At 35.2% G+C, this 15,568-nt stretch overlaps 1 protein-coding gene across 1 annotated transcript in view; it reads right to left on the reverse strand.

The window, feature by feature from the left end:
- Positions 1 to 1,135: 1,135 nt before the first annotated feature.
- Positions 1,136 to 15,568, reverse strand: part of Mcm7 (minichromosome maintenance 7) — a 146,437-nt gene continuing 132,004 nt past the window's right edge. The window contains exons 14-15 of the mRNA XM_090413327.1: positions 6,790 to 6,899; positions 1,136 to 1,436 (exon numbers count right to left, since the gene is read on the reverse strand). Of these exons, the coding sequence (XP_090269453.1) occupies positions 1,229 to 1,436; positions 6,790 to 6,899 (318 nt within the window). The 3' untranslated portion in view covers positions 1,136 to 1,228. The remainder of the gene's footprint in view (positions 1,437 to 6,789; positions 6,900 to 15,568) is intronic.

The raw sequence follows: 15,568 nt of genomic DNA on the forward strand, positions 1-15,568 counted from the left end.
CAAGTAGAGCTAATGTAAGATGATATGGTCACTTAAATAGAATGCGAGATGAAGATTAACAAACCAAAGTTTGGAGTAAAAATAGCAGGAAAACAATCTAAAAAAAAAAAAATCGTATATAGGTAGTTGATGCAATTAGAAGTTTACAAAGACTGCAACGAAGGAGACGAATAAATCTGAGACCCTACAAATAAACCAATTTGGAAAAAAGATGACAAGAAATTTGTTATGTGTAATATTAATTATGTAGAAATATAAAAAATGACATTACACCCCATATCTCAACATGCCAAAGCACATAACTTTACACTTACTAATATTGAATTGACAGTGATTATTATTTAATCTTTAAAGGTACCTGTGGCATGATTACAAATAATAAAGACACAATAACCACAGTAATTAGCTTCAATGAAATGAAAGTTCAGATATTTTGTATACTGAAAGTAACAGTACATCATCAGAGTATAGAAACAAGCAACTTAAAGGAACTGGATTACAACCGAAAATTTTTATGACCCCAAACCAAATAATAATTGTACTTAATTTGTTTATTCTGCTTCCTCCTCCTTTCATAAATCTGACCATGTGGCCTGGTTTAGTCTCAGCCCAGTGTTACATCAGTCAGCCCCCCACCCCCCACCCCTTCGATCCTTTGGTTGCCATTCATCATCTTCCTGGGTATTCTTTCATATGTCGTTTATTCTAAATGTTTTTCCCATTCAGTTATGTACTTTTCTATTGTTTCCATTCTTGGTGTTTGGTTAAATAACAACAATAGTTCTTCTAGTATGTCTTCATTTTGCTTTTTATCTAGTATTGTATAACCTCATCTTCTAATATATTTAATTTCTGCTGCAGTGATTATTTCTTATCTCCTTTTATTGCCCATGGTTAACATGCTTAATTTAAAATTAAATATGATGATAGCCAAACTTTTTGGAAACAGAGCAGCCCCAGTGTATCCAACCTGATAAAGCCTACCTTAAAGAATCTTCATAAGAAGATTCTTTGCATCCTATATACAGGACCTGAACCCAGGTCCTTCAAACCAAAGGGATATCATTGTTACTAAATGTACTGTCGACTTTAAGAACTGGATTCTGAATGATTTAATAAGAAAGGAAATGAATGATTAAAACTAAGAAAAGCATTTATTTCTAGGTGCAAAATATTTACAAGTTTGAGCTGCAATTCTCTTGCTCAAATCAGAAAGTATCCCATCTTTTCATACAAAAGTTATTTTTGTTCGAATCTGGTTAACTTGCCACACATTTAGTTCTTCATATTCTTCAATGGCTTCTTCAATCTGATCTGGCTTGTATCCTTTAGAAGTGCATCGTTCCATAACATCAGCCATTTTCACAGTTCTGCTGTCTGTTTCACTCATCATATCTCTTATCACTGCGAAAATTTGGTCAGTAACAGTCTGAACCCTATAAAAAAATCAGTCTGATAATTAATAAAACAGCAATGTAATAGAATAAAACTACATTATAAGGTATGTTAATCTAAGGTAATTTATCATAATTAAATGCTTGATTAATGTGGAATATTCTTTTTTTATTTATCCTTAAGTTTATGTTGAAATATGAGCAAAATCTTAAGAGGAAACTCAATAAATTCTGATTGCAATCAGAATTTATTGAGCATGTCCAGCAACTTCGTATCAATACTCCAAAATCTTATTAATGAGGCCATTTTTATTCATAAATGTCATACGAATGTGTGATTCTCATCTGTTATAGAATAATTAAGGGTGTTTGAAATAGCTCATATGGACATGTTCATAGTAAAGACAGCAGACTAGTTGTTTGCATTTTATGGTTCAAAATTATATGCATGTGATAATATTAGAAATATTCTTAAATATAGTATACACTCAATTTCTCACTACAGTGAGCTTGCAGAGACCAAAAGGAACAGAATATTATTGAAAAATTGTTACAGTAAATAAACTGTTTTCAACAGAGTATTAATGCTACTGGACTTTTCATTAGTTGGTTATAGTGAGTGAGTTCACTAGTGATGTTTATTACAGTGATAGCTGACTGTATAATATCATTCAATAAGGAAATGGCATTTGCAAGTCCCTACCTGCCAAAATGTGCTATCATATGGAATGCATGACAATAATTAGTTACCACACCATGCAGTAGAAAAATAATATCTTAGGTACTCTCTTAGGTGACTTACTGTCCCTTTCAATAATAATGAGGGAAACTGAAGCATATTCATTCAGAATGAATGAACTATATAATTCCTCTTCTGAAAACTGATGTTTCAAACAGGGTCTTAAAGGCCTTTGAAATGTAACATCAGTTTTCAGAAGAGGAATTTCATGTTTCCCTAGCTAGAACCAATATATTGCTAATGATGTCAACATCAATGTTTCCCAATGAGAGGCATGGTTTCTTCTGTTTACAGATGTTTCCAATAGAAGACTGCTGTTGTGGAGGTGAATGTTATGTATGCAACATGGAGTGCAGCCCACTACATTTGAACATTAATATGAAAACAGCAAAAGTATTCTTGAAGCCAGTTTCAAGCATAGAGGATGATCAGTTGGCATCATGGTCAAGATAATATAACTATGCTTCTTGTGTGAGACTATAACAGCTGATTCCTACTATAGCTGGTATGAAACAAAGAAATAGGCTACTACAGTAGACAGGTTGCTATAATAAATATCCTTTAGAATTGTACCTGTGAGACCTGTTCAATACTTTTTAAGCATTAAGGAAGAGTTTTCATATGTGAATTAGATCCTATGGAATTCCATTTGTGACTCTCTTACTCTATGCAGAAGTCTGGTTTGCCATCAACTTATTATCTAGGACCAAGGCACAGAGCAGCTACTAATCAATTTTGGTCATACTTGACTGACCAGGTGTTTTAATTTATACTTAAGCTATATTCCATGGACTTCTACAGCATTGTTTGAATTTTGTTGCTAATTATACCCATAGAAAAAGATTCTTTAAGCAAATCTCATTACACACAGTGGTACGACCTTGTAAATGTTACAGCCATAGCATTTGCTGACAAGGCTACATACATAGTTTTTTTTCGTGCTGGAATTCGTTTGTTTTTTGAAGTTGTATAGAGTACAAGTTTGCTAATTAGAGTTTGATTTTATTTTTAAATCATCATCATCAAATTCCCGCCATGTACCCTTAAGGGGTGTACAGGATATGATAGTACTACATGAAAAAAATTACATCATTACTAACTTCCTATCTACAATTTTCCTCCAAATCAGTCTGTTACTTGTCAAGACTCCAACATAATCAGATCTTATATTTCTATCATCTAAGGCACTTTGTACAGTATCAATCCACCTATATCTTGGTCTTCCTCTGGGCCGTTTTGCTGCCAACCTGGCAGAGAACACTTGCTTTGCTAATCTTTCCTCGCCCATTCTGTTTTAAGTGACCATACCACCCGAGATTAGTTCTGCTAATGCATTCCTGCATGCTGACAATGTCAAGTTCTTTCCTAATATCCTCGTTTTTAATATGATATTGCCATTGATGCCATCTGTTCATGCCTATAATCTTTCTCAGGATTCTCATATCTGCCGTCTCTAGTCTTTGGTCAAGTGTTTTACTTCTAACCCAGCTCTCAGATCCATAAGTTAAAACTGGTTTGAACACTGTCTTGTATACAGCTAATTTAGTGTTCCGACTAATTTCTCTCTTATTTCATATGAATTTATTCAATTGACTTCTCACCATACCAGCTTTGCTGATTCTGTTGTCTATTTCTATATTTAATTTACCATCTTCAGTAAAAATCGTGCCTAAGTAGCTGAAATGTTTTACTTGTTCCACAGGTTCTACATTCACAACACAGTTGACATTTTCAATGATTCTGCCTATTTTCATTGTCTTTGTCTTTTTATTGCTGACCTTCACACCATATCTATTACAACAGCTATTCAATTTAGTCAGAGAATCTTGCAGACTTGTAGCGGATTTATTTAGAAGTATAACATCATCTGCATAAAGCAAAGAGCTGACATTAACATCTCCAATTTTGATATCAGGTTTAATACCACATTCCTTCATAATGTGATCCATATAGATAATGAATAACAGAGGGGATAATGTACATCTTTGTCTCACACCAGATTTAACATTAAACCATTTTCCTGTACTTCCTTCAATTCTAACTGCTGACTTACAACTCAAATAAAGACTAAGTCTTGCTTGATATAATGCCCCGTTGACACCATATAACTGCAGCGTATTGAATAGCTTCTCTCTTGGCACCTTGTCATATGCCTTTTCCAAATCAACAAAACTTAATTACAGATCTTTGTTATATTCCCATGCTTTCTCGACTATTTGTCGTAAAGTGAAGATCTGATCCTGACAGCCTCTATTTGGCCTGAATCCAGCTTGTTCTTCACCAAGCTTTTCTTCCACAATTCTTCTCAACCGTTTCTCAAGTATACTTGCATAGATCTTGCCAGGAACACTCAGTAGGGAAATACCGCTGTAATCCTCACATTCAGTTTTATTTCCCTTTTTATATATGGGTACTATGAGAGCTCTACTCCAATCATCGGGAATTCGTCCCCTTGCCCAGGCTTTCTGAACCATGCAGTGCAGCCACTATAAGACTCTGATACCACCATACTTCAGCATTTCTGGTCGAATATCATCTACTCCTGCTGCCTTTCCACATTTCAAGCCTTTGATGGCTTTTTCTACTTCAAGTATGGATATGTATTCCCGACTGCATGCCTGGTCAGTGTTTTTTTACCACTGTGCTGTCATCACTGCTTGTTTCATTTAGCAGTTTTTCAAAGTAATTACTCCATACTTCAAGGATATCTTTTTCTCCCGTTTTCATGTCACCTTTATCATCTCTAACTCCTTTTACAGCACTCTTTCCTCCATTTCTAACCTCCAGAATATTTTGCCACCTTGATATTTATTTTCTATATTCTTGCCAAAGTCCTCCCATGACTTTTGTTTAGCTAGTTTTACAGTTTAGCATTCTTGCATTTGTCTCTATATTCTCTAAGAGCTCAAACTGATTTATTTGACAGGAACTTTTGATATGCTTTCTTCTTTTCCTTCACTGCCTCTTTAACTTCCTGTGTCCACCATGGAGTTCTGATTTTTTTATCCTTGCAGACAACCTCACTACACGCCTCTCTGGCAGAATCAATCAATGTTTTCTTCAGAGTTTGCCAATGAATTTCCAAGGTTTGATTCCTGTTCTCAAACTCTCATTTTTTCTTCAATAATCTTTGTGTATTTTAGTCTACAGTTCACATCTGAGAGCTGCTCAACTTTTATTCGCTTTAAAACTTTCTTACATGTTATTCTTTTTCAATATGAAATTCAATTTTATCCTGCTCAAGACTAAATAGTGATCACTTCCAATTTCAAATCCTCTGTACACTCTGGTGTCCTGCACCAGGGAGAAAACATCACTATCGACAATAACATAGTCAATGAGACTTTTCTTATTCCTAGCCTCTTCTCTCCATGTGAATTTGTGCACATTTTTATGTTGGAACATGGTGTTAGTAATAACCAGTCCATGTCCTGAGCAGAAATCCAACAGATATTTGCCATTATTATTAGCTTTGCTCTTTTCTCCAAATTTTCCCAAAATATTTTTGTATGTCTCACAATCATTTCCTACTCTGCTATTTAGATCCCCAACAAGGACCAACTTTTCCTTTTTCATTGTCAGTTGCTTTTTCTAAAGCCTCAAAAAATTCCTCAACTTCTACCTTAATAGAACCTTCTGTGGGACCATAGGCACAAATAAGTCTCATTGTCCAGTTCCCCATTCTCATCTTTGCCCACATTACTCTACTCGAGACTGACTGCCATTCAAGAAGATTAGCGTCGTATTTTGTGTTGAATACTATGGCTACTCTTTCTTGTTCATGAATTTATTTTTAGAATCTTCTCTCTCATTTTTATGCTTCTTTAAAGCTTGCTCTATTACTGACATGTGCTACTTCTAGTAACAATTCTCAACAAAAAATGTTAAAAAAGTTAATATAAACAAAAGGCAATACATCCTCTACGGAAAAGTATCAACTATAATACTGCAATTTTTTATTTAGTCCTAAGTTTAATGCCCAATAGGAGACCCATTTTCAAATGAAAACAGTTTTACCAACTTGGACAGTATACTACTTCCACAATAACCCAGGGTCTTAACTTCTGTTCTATTATCTTCCCTTCTTACATTTATCTAATTCTTTCTTCGTATGGATGAAGCAAAGTTTTTCCTCCTGGCAATTGGGATTTTTCATTAAGCCAACTTACCAGAAGAATGCAACTGACAGTCATAGCAAATAATATTATCCATCTTATTGCAGTATTACTCAGGTGTGTATGACACCAGAAGATGAAATACAATTCCTAAGATTGTGTGTGAGAGTGAGAGAAACAAACTACATGCAAATAAACAATCAAGGTTTATTTATATGAAGGCATGGTATGCTTTATTTCAAAAAGCAATGGAAAATAAAAATACTATTATCTTAGCAATCACAGCATGTTGATTCAAAGTGAGGTTTTCCTAAGTTTAAACTTCCATTACTGAAAGTACTGTTTATAAACTTATCAGGGAAAGGACAGCCTACAACAGAAGAGCATTAAAGTTCATCCTCCTTTCCTATTTCATAACAGAAAAATATACCTTTTAATATCTTGCAAAGACAAAACCAATGTATAAGCAACATGCTTGAAAGCTTTCAATGCTGCTTGTAACTGGCTAGCATGATCTACAAGCTAATATACGCTATCTTACCTTGAGGCAAGTTCTGGATGTTGATTAAGTGAATCCTTTGACATTTCTAAAAGTCTCATAGCTTCATTGACATCTTCTTTTTCAACAACTTCAGTCAATCTTAATCGAGCCTGCAATATTAATCAGTGCACTATCAATATCACAAATGGTTAAGAATTTTATACACTGACAACAAAAATTATATATCAGGAAAAACTAAAACTAATTAAATGTATGAAATTCTAAAATCAGATGTGATAAAATGACTAATGGAATAACAGCCATTATTCATAAATCATTATAGTCAGAAACTATGACACTATGTGATTACAGTAACACCCTGCAAGTTCTGTTTTTGGAATTCATGAAGATTTATTATATTTTCTTAATATTAAGAAAATTTAAGTAATCACTACATATAAGTACAGTGTGTTCAGAATATAGAGGGGAGGGAGAGAGAAAATAGTAGAAAGTGTTTTTATAAATATTTTATAGCAATGAAACTAAAATTAAAACTGTTTTAAATGATTTTTCAAAAAATTGCCAACTACAGATAGCATTTTGTAAGAATTAGTTAACCATGTTGGATAAGTATTATAATTTGATACACATAAATTTGAAATCAAGAATTAATAAACCAACATAAAGGCTTGTTGATATGACTTCATCTCATTCAAAGGAACTTCTGTTTACTGTTATCAGTCTGGGAGTTTACTAGTGTTGTAAACATAATTCCAACCCCATAAGCAGAACCTACTGTAGACTTAACAACAATACTGCATGCAAGCTAAAAGGAGCTTCCATGGTTCAGCCAGCATGAATGATAGATACCCTTTGGTTGGAAAGACCTGAGTGGGCATCCTGCCAGGGATACAAATAACCTTTAAGGATTTTTCAACTAAAGGTGTGTTTGTTTTAACTTATGGATCCGAGAGCTGGGTCAGAAGTAAAACACTTGACCAAAGACTAGAGACCACAGATATGAGAGTCCTGAGAAAGATTACAGGCGTGAACAGATGGCATCAATGGCAGTATCATATTAAAAACGAGGATATTAGGAAAGAACTTGGCATTGTCAGCATCCAGGAATGCGTTAGCAGAGCTAATCTCAGGTGGTATGGTCACTTAAACAGAATGGGCGAGGAAAGATTAGCAAAACAAGTGTTCTCTGCCAGGTTTGCAGCAAAACGACCCAGAGGAAGACCAAGATATAGGTGGATTGATACGGTACAAAGTGCCTTAGACGATAGAAATATAAGATCTGATAATGTTGGAGTGATGACAAGTAACAGGCTGATTTGGAGGAAAATTGTAGATAGGAAATTAATAATGATGTAATTTTTTTTTTTCATGTAGTACTATCATATCCTGTACACCCCTTGAGGGTACATGGCAGGAATTTGATGATGATGAGGTGTGTTTGTGGTCTCATACAGTTTTACCAAGAAGTATGAGAAAAGTTTTTTTTTTCTTTTCCCCTGCACATCTTGTTTTACAGTACACAAACCAGCCAATAGAATACACAAAATTAACAGACATAATACAATGGCAATAATTTGGCCAGTGTATTATGTCTGTTAATTTGGCCTAAGCATATAATTTACTCTCTAACCAAGTGAAATAACTTTCTACAATTATCTCTGATCCAAAGCATTTTTAATAATATGGTGATAAACAATTCTCATGCTTTTATATGGAAAATATGATTTCTACATTGATTTAGATTTCAGCTCTCCTATGGGTCTAGCTCTCACTGATGAGAAGACCTGAATAAAGATAAAAACCAGTCTAAGTAGTATCTCTTCTCAATAATGCACAGCAATATACATATTGGAAAGGAAGTGTGCCATGCATTACAGAATACTCAGGCAACTGACGTGAAGTCAAAACCCTCTATATACAAGTAATCCGTTCATGATTTCTATATTGTGCAAACTTTTGCATGCTTATGGGTAAATGATTAAAAGAGTATAATTTGTTTAGTAAAATTTACACACACAAATTTGAGATACTATGATTAAGATCCACTGGCAGCTCAGTGGTTATTGACAATATTCGGGTATATGTGCGTGCGTGCGTGTGTGTGTGGGGGGATTTTCTTTCCCCTCTATTTCCACATTATTTTTGTGCTATGGAGATACTAGTTTGAAATACAGTAAAATGCCACCCACTTTTGGTTAAATTAATGGAATTAAATTTGAGGTTTGGGGAGTGTGACATAGTTGATGCTAACTCCAAAACATATCTCAGAATTGTCATTGTCTTCTATGTAGTATTCCCACCCACTTCCTCTTTGATTGTGTAAGAAGGGTTCAACATGTGGTTTACTAGCAAGGCATTGTATGTATTTCTTATATATTCTTCAAGGTGGATATAAACAATTCTTTCTATTCCAGATTGCAGGCAAGCCACTTTATTCTCTCCTTGATGTCACGAAGGATGGATTTTGTCCATAGGTGAAGAGATAGGAGTTGCTAGCTTGATGTTTAGATTAGAACTAGTATGAAGATTACATTTATACAGCAACATAAAGAGAATAGTTTTCGAGTTGGCATCAGCAATAAAGCACCCCTCTCCCAAATCTTAACTAGCATAGCTGTGTTAATCAGATCATCAGCAAAGATTGTAGAATACTGGCTTTTTGAAATCAATCTGTGTTTGCCTTCCTGCTGGTCTTCCTAGTATTTGTTCCTGATGATGCTTAGTATTTCTTTGTTCCCATGAAGATACTTTGATCAAGGCAAAACAATGGCTTCAATGTTCCCTCTAAGCTGTGCACGCACGCACGTTTTACAACTAGCGCACAAAGCAAAAAATATGCGCACACTAGATTTTCAAGATGAAATTAAAATTTATTAATTAAAGAAGTTCCACCTAAACATTAACCTATAAATTCTTTAAAAAATACGGTAACTCAGCAATGCTCAAGCCTATAACCTCACATTTTTTATTACAGCCTCGAAGTTGCACAAAACTTATAAATTATTAACAGTAACCCTATTTGAGGCTAGTGATTTGATGCCAAAGTGAAAGGGGTGTGGCTTAAATGTGTAATTTTTAAGTAGCATATAGAATGACGCGGTTTGTTTACATCTCAGGCCTGACTCGTGGAAAATTCCCAAACGTGACTGGCTGATCAAATTAGTTCAAGATCATGAATTAAAACAATGGTTTCATAATTTTAATAAAATACTTTTAAAAACTTAAATCAAGCTCTTGTGTTGCCCTCGGCAATGTTTAGTGTTGGTTCAGCTTTTGCCTTGCCAAGTTATTCAGTGAATAGTGTACATTTGTAAATTTATAAAAACAATAAAAAACATTCTTCAAATAACAAAATTGCAAAAAACTGATGCACCATGTCAAATTCAAAGGAAGCAAAAGGTGTGAAGCGAAAACGAACTGCTAGCTGCTTTAAAAGTGAATGGCTGGATGAAATAGTGAAAACTGCTCCACCAAAAGCTCATGAGTTGATAAATATTCAGCTGCGTGAAATATTTATGTATGATGCTACAATTGGTGTTGTTTGTATTTATTGTTGTGATGCAAAGATTGCTGGGGATTTTGCTAATGGGAAAAAATTTGATGTCACTTGGAAGTTGGACTTTTTAAAATTCCATTTGACAAGTAAAATACATCTGGATGGTGTACACAAACTTAGGCAACAAAATTGTTCATTGCCAGCTACAGGAGTACTGCGTATGCTACGTGAAAGTTCAGATGACCGAGAGAGAAAACGATCAAACCGAGAACAGATTAAAGTTCTTACTGACAGTGTCTTATTGTTAAGATGAATAACTCTTTACTTTCAGTTCAATATATTAATGAACATATGGAAAAGTATGTTCAACTCCCAGACAGCTGGCGAAGCAAAAATTATACATTTGAATTTCTGGAAACAATCAATTTAATTGTTGAAAATGACATGTTTGAACAAATTGCATCTGCAAATTTCCACACCTTAATCATTGATGAAAGCACTGATATAACTGTTAACAAATGTCTCATTCTCTATTTTAAGTTTAGACCTAAAGATCGTAATGAATATAAAACATATTTTGGCAGAATAATTCAGTTGCAGGCATGTGATGCCTCCTTCATTGTGTTAGCTATTAAACAGTTTTATCAAGAAAAGAAACTTGATCTCCAAAAAATGGTGATGTTTACCTCTGATGGAGCTGCAGTGATGTTGGGCAAAGTTAATAGTGTCGCTGCAAAACTTAAATTAGAAGTTCCACATCTTGTCCAGCAACAATGTGTAGCTCACCGTGAGGATCTGGGGATATATGATTCGTGAAATGAAATTAAACTAATCAGAGATATTGATACATTAATGAGAACAGTGTACACACTCTTTTCTCATTCCACAGTGGAAAGACATGAATTTAAAGAAATTGTCGAGGCGTTCTGAAAATGAAGCTATTGCCTTCAGACCACTCAATGAAGTGCGGTGGCTATCCAGACATTTTGCATTACAGGCAATAATAAGAAACTATGAGGGACTGATCACATATTTTGAAAAAGACAAATCAAATGATCCTGTGGTTAATTATTGTCACAATAAATTAACTAACGTGACATTCAAAGTAGCTGTTAATATTTTAAGTGATGTTTTTGAAGAAATGGCTTCCCTGTGCAAAATCTTACAAAGGAGTAACCTTACACCACTAGACAGTCGTCAGTTTGCCAGAGGGAAGATTAACAAAATCAGTAATCAGTATTTAGAAGGAGACGCTTGCTAAAGTAACAGAGTAAATGCTTTACTTAAATAAGAAGAGACTGAACCAGTAGATACTAGCCACTGTTAAATTTTATAAATTGTTTATGTGCACATTTAGAGGACAGATTCCGTGAGAATGAGATACAAGAATGGTCAGTGTTTGATATGTCCTCTATTTCACATTGTGATTTCTCATTTGGTAGTGAACATGTTAATGCCCTTTGTCTTAAATATCACGATTTTCTGGATGATACTACAGAAATAATTAGTCAGTTTAATGATTTCAAATTTTCTGAACAAGAAAAAATTAAATGCAAAATGATATCAAATTTTACACAAATGGTTGTATTTGCTCTACAAAATGAGCGGTTTTGTGATTTGGCAAAGTTGATGGATATTGGAGGAACCTTCCTTGCATCTAGTGCAGACTGTGAGCGAGGTTCTAGTCCAATGAATCAAATAAAAAACCAACTTAGAAACCGTTTAGGAGAATGTCATTTGGATATGCTAATGAGAGTGAAAAGTTACCAATTATATGGAAATTCAATTAATTTAGATAGTGTGTATAAAGAGTGGTGAATGCCAAAGACAGAAGAGAGAAAAAATAAAGAGATAGAAGCTAGAATTAAACAAGATGAGAATTAGTAACGGACTTATTATGAATGTTTAACAAGGTGAGAATTAGTAATGGGAATATTTTATTATGTATGTTTAGAGTTATTTGCAAAGTTAGAAAATTTAATTAAAGGCAATCAGTCACTAGTGTAATCTTTTTTTATTTACTTTATTTCTTACTTCTAATCAGATCAATATTAAATACATATAAAATATTTATGTTAGCTCTGTGATTGATGTCACACAACTTACTTGGTGATGGTAATAATACACACACTTAGTATGCTATCTAGTCCAGTCGGTATCGTGTTGGCCTTGTATGCGCGAAGTCCCCGGATCGAGTCCTGTCCAAGGACTGTGAATCGTGATTTCCGGCTGTTTACTAGGGAGGCTACTGCCACGTGTGGGAACATGGTGGGGTGTTGGGATGACCTGGCTGACGTCCCATTGACACCAGAAGGTAAAGAGTGAACTAAAATCTTTTAACTTTTTTGCTTAAATGATCAATATGGTGACTCGTATGGGTGTGCACACTTTTCAAAAGAAGGCAAATTTTGCACACACGCAAATTTCTGCGCACACTCACAGCAAAAAATTAGAGGGAACATTGATTGGCTTATAATCTAATTAGGTAAATAAATTTAATGAAGCAATTATTTTAGATTGCGTTTCTTCCATTAAACATCAACATGAGAGATTCTGATGATTGCTCTTATATTTTTTTCATTACTTGCCTTTAAATCTGGACTATTTGGGTGTTTTGACTCTGATTATGAATGTTTAATCATTAAAAATCAGTTGTTTAATGGAAAAAAACATCTAAAATAATAATTGCCTAATTAAATTTATTTACTTAATTAGATTATAAGTCAATATTTTGCCTTGATCGCCGAGACATTTTCATAGGCACAAAGATACACTAAGCATGTAAACATACACACACCAGCAGGAAGGCAAACGGACTGATTTCAAAAGTCTGGCATCTACAATTCTAACTGTAGATACCACCCCCACCACCACCCCAGAACAACTGTAGTGGAGATGGATAGTTTCTGTGTTCCTCTAGGCAGACATCTTGTCCAACTTATTTAAGTTTCAGCAACAAAGGATACCGTAGAGACCAGGATGATCAAGATGATAAAATGGGCCTTCAGATGAGCAGATAAGGATGGCTGATTTTTGTATGGCCTAAAAGAGATCTGTATGTTATACCTTTTAAGAATGCATGCAATTTTTTGAGGTTCCCTGAATGTAGCAATGGATTTTGGAAGGTGTTAGGCTTGGAGGATGGATTTGAGGCTGCAAATCCTCAAACCGAACCTCATTGCCCCCCATATCTTAGGCACCTCAGAAATAACTGCACATATTCTTAAAAAGGTGTAATATAACAAAGATCTCCTTCATACCAAAAATTAGCTATCCTAATCCATTCACCTAAAGATTCACTTCACCACAACTATCCCTTGCTCCTGCAAACTTAATACTTTGAATAAACTGGAAAAACAACTAATATCCACCTACAAAAATCCAAAAACTATGTCCATCATCTGCATTAAAGCTGTTCTGGGGGGATAGGAGACCATCTATGGTTACAGATTCACTGGATGCAATGGAAATAAAACCTTCCTCTTATAGAGAACTACACTGCTTGGAAAGAATTTAACAGACACCATAGGATGAGCAATCCAAAATAACATTTTCCACAAGTCTACAATAGCGATCAATAGGAATTTTGGACCATTCTTCTTGTAGGCATGTAATGAGGTCCTGGACTGTTGTGGAGCAGATGTCTCTTGATCTTATCTGATGCTCTAGTTCATCCACAGATGTCTAGTAAGATTGAGATCAGGGTTCTGTGGAGGCCAGTCAAGTGTGGTGACCTTCATGTCCACAAACCATGCAGTTAGAGCAGCAACCTTCCTTATGATATAGTGCATTGTCTTGCTGAAAGAGACAATGGTTAGTGAACTCCAGATACCTCTTGGAGTTCACTGTTCATGGCAATAAAAACAGAGGTCCAAGGCGGAACCAGGAAAAAGAGCATACCATCACACCACCACCTCTGAATTTCATAGTTGGGGTTATGCACTCTGGTAAGAGATGTTCACCAGACATCCGGTGTAGCATGATTTGTCGCTCCATAACACAGCTTTCCAAGCTTCCAACATCCCACTGTACATGCTCTTTGTAGAAGACTACATTGCATGTTGGTTTGGGTAATGTGAGACTTGCATATTGCAGTCCTACTATGGTAGTTTTTATCCTTTGTAGCACCCTATGGTCACATTCAATGAGTGTGGTGGGTTGTCTGCAGATAGCACCTGCAATTGACTCCTTGTGCTCCCATCTAAGCATGGTATGACTGATTGTTGACCTGGGATGGCCCAATTTGTCAATAACTTGCTGAATAGATAGGCCTGCAACATGGCATCCTATCACAATGCTTCTTTCCAGCTCCATTAGTTCCCTTCTCACAGCCATTTCACCTAGACACAGTTGCACTGATTGGGAGCATCATATTCCTCTGATTTATACCAACTACAAACACAAAACTTGTTACATGGCACAGTGCAGCTTGAGAACATGGGATGTCCACTGACTTCTTTCCAAGCAGTGTATATGAATTGTTTTTTCATCTCCCAAGAGACATAACCGCTTTTACACATCTGAGCAAACTTATGCATCATAACTAACATTCAACAATAGCACGTAAGCAAATCAAACAGAAAAAACATATCAACGTAAGAAGCCTGAATGGCAAAGAAATTGAGCTAGCTGAGGAATTAGATAAGTACCAGATCGACATAATAAGGGTGACTGAAACAAAAAAGACCAAAACTGGTGAGATCTTTCTGAGCAATAAATACAAAATGTTATATTCAGGCAATAACAATCAAGGAAAAGAAGGAGTAGCCATAGTATTCAACACAAAATACGAGACTAATCTTCTTGAATGGCAGTCAGTCTCAAGTAGAGTAATGTGGGCAAAGATGAGAATGGGGAACTGGACAATGAGACTTATTTGTGCCTATGGTCCCACAGAAGGTTCTACTAAGGTAGAAGTGGAGGAATTTTTTGAGGCTTTAGAAAAAGCAACTGACACAATGAAAAAGGAAAAGTTGGTCCTTGTTGGGGATCTAAATAGTAGAGTAGGAAATGATTGTGAGACATACAAAAATATTTTGGGAAAATTTGGAGAAAAGAGCAAAGCTAATAATAATGGCAAATATCTGTTGGATTTCTGCTCAGGACATGGACTGGTTATTACTAACACCATGTCCCAACATAAAAATGTGCACAAATTCACATGGAGAGAAGAGGCTAGGAATAAGAAAAGTCTCATTGACTATGTTATTGTTGATAGTGATGTTTTCTCCCTGGTGCAGGACACCAGAGTGTACAGAGGATTTGAAATTGGAAGTGAACACTATTTAGTCTTGAGCAGGATAAAATTGAATTTCATATTGA

The sequence above is a fragment of the Typopeltis vanoorti genome, chromosome 24 (genome assembly GCF_054136105.1).
Source record: "Typopeltis vanoorti isolate ZY-2024b chromosome 24, IOZ_Tvanoo_1.0, whole genome shotgun sequence".
NCBI classification, from domain to species: domain Eukaryota; kingdom Metazoa; phylum Arthropoda; class Arachnida; order Uropygi; family Thelyphonidae; genus Typopeltis; species Typopeltis vanoorti.